This window comes from Lepidothrix coronata, unplaced genomic scaffold, assembly GCF_001604755.1.
Source record: "Lepidothrix coronata isolate B3197 unplaced genomic scaffold, Lepidothrix_coronata-1.0 Scaffold496, whole genome shotgun sequence".
Lineage (NCBI taxonomy): Eukaryota > Metazoa > Chordata > Aves > Passeriformes > Pipridae > Lepidothrix > Lepidothrix coronata.
Genome location: NW_016690676.1, coordinates 14,352 through 16,620, shown reverse-complemented (window position 1 = coordinate 16,620; position 2,269 = coordinate 14,352). Strand labels below are relative to the sequence as shown.

Below are 2,269 nucleotides of genomic sequence, written 5' to 3'. Positions count from 1 at the left end.
CAAGGTGGGGATGGGGCACAGGGGGGACTCAATGGGTTTGGAGGGCTTTTCCAACCTCAGGGATTCTGGGATTCAGGGCTCTCAGGGAGCCACCACCCACCTTCTTGGCCTTGGGGAAGAAGGGCAGCCACTTGTCCCTGTCGGGGAGGGACGGGACCTTCTCGGAGGCGCCGGCAGGCCGCGGGTCCCGGACCCGGATCCCGGTGTGGTTCATGTAGGTGCTGAGGGCAAAGGCCATGGGGGAGCTGGAAGAGAGCAGAGCACGGGGATGGAGAGGGATCCCACCCCTGGAAATGGTGGGAAAACACAGCGGGAGGTCGGGATAACCCCGGGGGATCCACAGGGGTGGGATGAGGCTGAGAAGGAAGAGGGAAGGAGAGGAGGAGTTGGGAGAGGGGGACATGGAATGGGAGAGGGGCAGACGTGGCCCACCAGACCCCAAGGGAAGTTCATCCTTCCCCAGGATCCCAAGGGAAGTTCCTCCTTCCCAGGGCCATCCTGAGAGCCCAGGGGGCACGTGGGAAATTCACCCTTCCCAAGAGAAGTTCATCTTTCCCAGGGGGTGCCTCTGGCACACCAGAATCCCAAGGCAAGTTCACCCTTCCCAGGGCCCTCCTGAGAGCCCAGGGGGCACACGTGGCACAGAGAGAAGAAGCAGGAGGCCAAGACTGGATACTCCCTATGGAATTCCCGACCCTCCTGCCGTGCCCTGGGATCACTCACCTCCTGTCCTCTTCATACTTCGACCTGTGGAGAGACAGGGAGGGATAAAAGGGTTTGTTTGGGACACCCAAAGGTGTTTGTTTTGGAGGGGTGCTGGCATCACTCCTCCTTGTCCCTCCCTGCTCCCACCTCCCCTTCCCACCTCCAGCAGGATGAAGGGACGGAGCTGAGGCTGTTCCTGCCCCTCTTCCCCGTGTCTCCAACCCCAAACCCCAAACTCAGGCACTCACAGGATCTCCCCGAGCTGGGCCAGCTGCTTCTCGGCCACCTGCCGCTCCTTCTGGGGGTCCCCATCCAGCTCCAGGAGGTCGTTCTCCCCATAGAGGCTCCCCAGGCCCATCGTCCGCTTCGTCCTGCAAGGACCGGGATCGGGACTGGCACTTTGGGATGGGGCCATTGGGGCCTGGGGGGCCATCAGGGCCTGTGGGGCCTATGAGGCCTGGGGGGCCATCAGGGCCTGTGGGGCCTATGGGGCCCTCAAGGCCTGTGGGACCATTAGGGCCTGTGAGGCCTGTGGGGCCCTCAGTGCCTCTGGGACCATTAGGGCCTGTAGGGCCTGTGAGGCCTATGGGGCCCTCAGGGCCTGTGGGGTCTGTAGGGCCTGTGGGGCCTAAGGGGTCTATGGGGCCTGTGAGGCCTAAGGGGTCTATGGGGTCAATGGGGCCTATGGGGTCTATGGGGCCTATGTAACCCATGAGGCCTGTGTTGCCTATAGGGCCTAGGGGGCCTTTGAAGCCTGTTGGACCCGTTGGGTCTGTGGGGCTTATGGGGCCTATGTAGTCTAAGGGGTCTATGGGGCCTCTAGGGCCCATGGGGCCTTTGCAGCCTATGGGGTCTATGGGACCTATAGGGCCTTTGCAGCCTATGGGGCACATGTGGCCTATGGGGTCGCCCCCAAGGTGCCCACGGGGACCCCTGTGCAGGTGTGGTACCTGTAATCCTGGATCTGCTCCTGGATCTCGGGCATCACCATCTCCTGGGCCTCAAACAGGGCGGCCCGGGCATCGTCCCCATTGCGCAGGCGACTCTCTGGGGACAGGGAGGGACAATCCCGCTCACCAACCACCCCAGGGATATTTGGGAATCCTCAGGGAGACCTGCCCTGAGTGCTGGCCACCCCCTTGCCAGAGGTGATTCCCATCTCGTGTCCTGTTTTGCTGAGACACCACAAGGAGAGCTCCGAGATCACCGGGAAGAGCTCCGGGAGCCCCCAGCCCCAAACCCTCCTCCTGGATTGGCATCCCAAGGAACGGCCCCTCACTCACCGATCTCTGCCAGGAGCTGCTCCGACACCTTCACCCGGAGAGGCTGCAGAGGGGGGGAGAAGAGAGGAGCAGCTCAGCTCTGGATCCCTTTTCCCAGCTGGTGCTGGAGCCCCTGAATTCCTGCCCCATCTCTCCACGGAGATCTCACACACCCAGCATCCCACAAAAGATTCCCAACAGGAATCTATCTGCTCCCTTGGAGCACCAACAGGAGCACCTGGGTCTCCATCCTCCCTTCCAGGACCCTCCTCTCCTACTTCCAGGCCCCTGGAGGCAGCTGG

The 2,269-nt window shown here is 62.5% G+C and overlaps 1 protein-coding gene across 1 annotated transcript in view; it reads right to left on the bottom strand.

Moving 5' to 3' along the window:
* ARHGEF11 (Rho guanine nucleotide exchange factor 11) overlaps positions 1-2,269 on the bottom strand; it is a gene marked incomplete at both ends in the record, with an annotated part of 23,257 nt that overhangs the window by 13,931 nt on the left and 7,057 nt on the right. Inside the window, 5 exons of the mRNA XM_017839822.1 lie at positions 101-245; positions 724-747; positions 954-1,076; positions 1,656-1,752; positions 1,989-2,031. Of these exons, the coding sequence (XP_017695311.1) occupies positions 101-245; positions 724-747; positions 954-1,076; positions 1,656-1,752; positions 1,989-2,031 (432 nt within the window). The remainder of the gene's footprint in view (positions 1-100; positions 246-723; positions 748-953; positions 1,077-1,655; positions 1,753-1,988; positions 2,032-2,269) is intronic.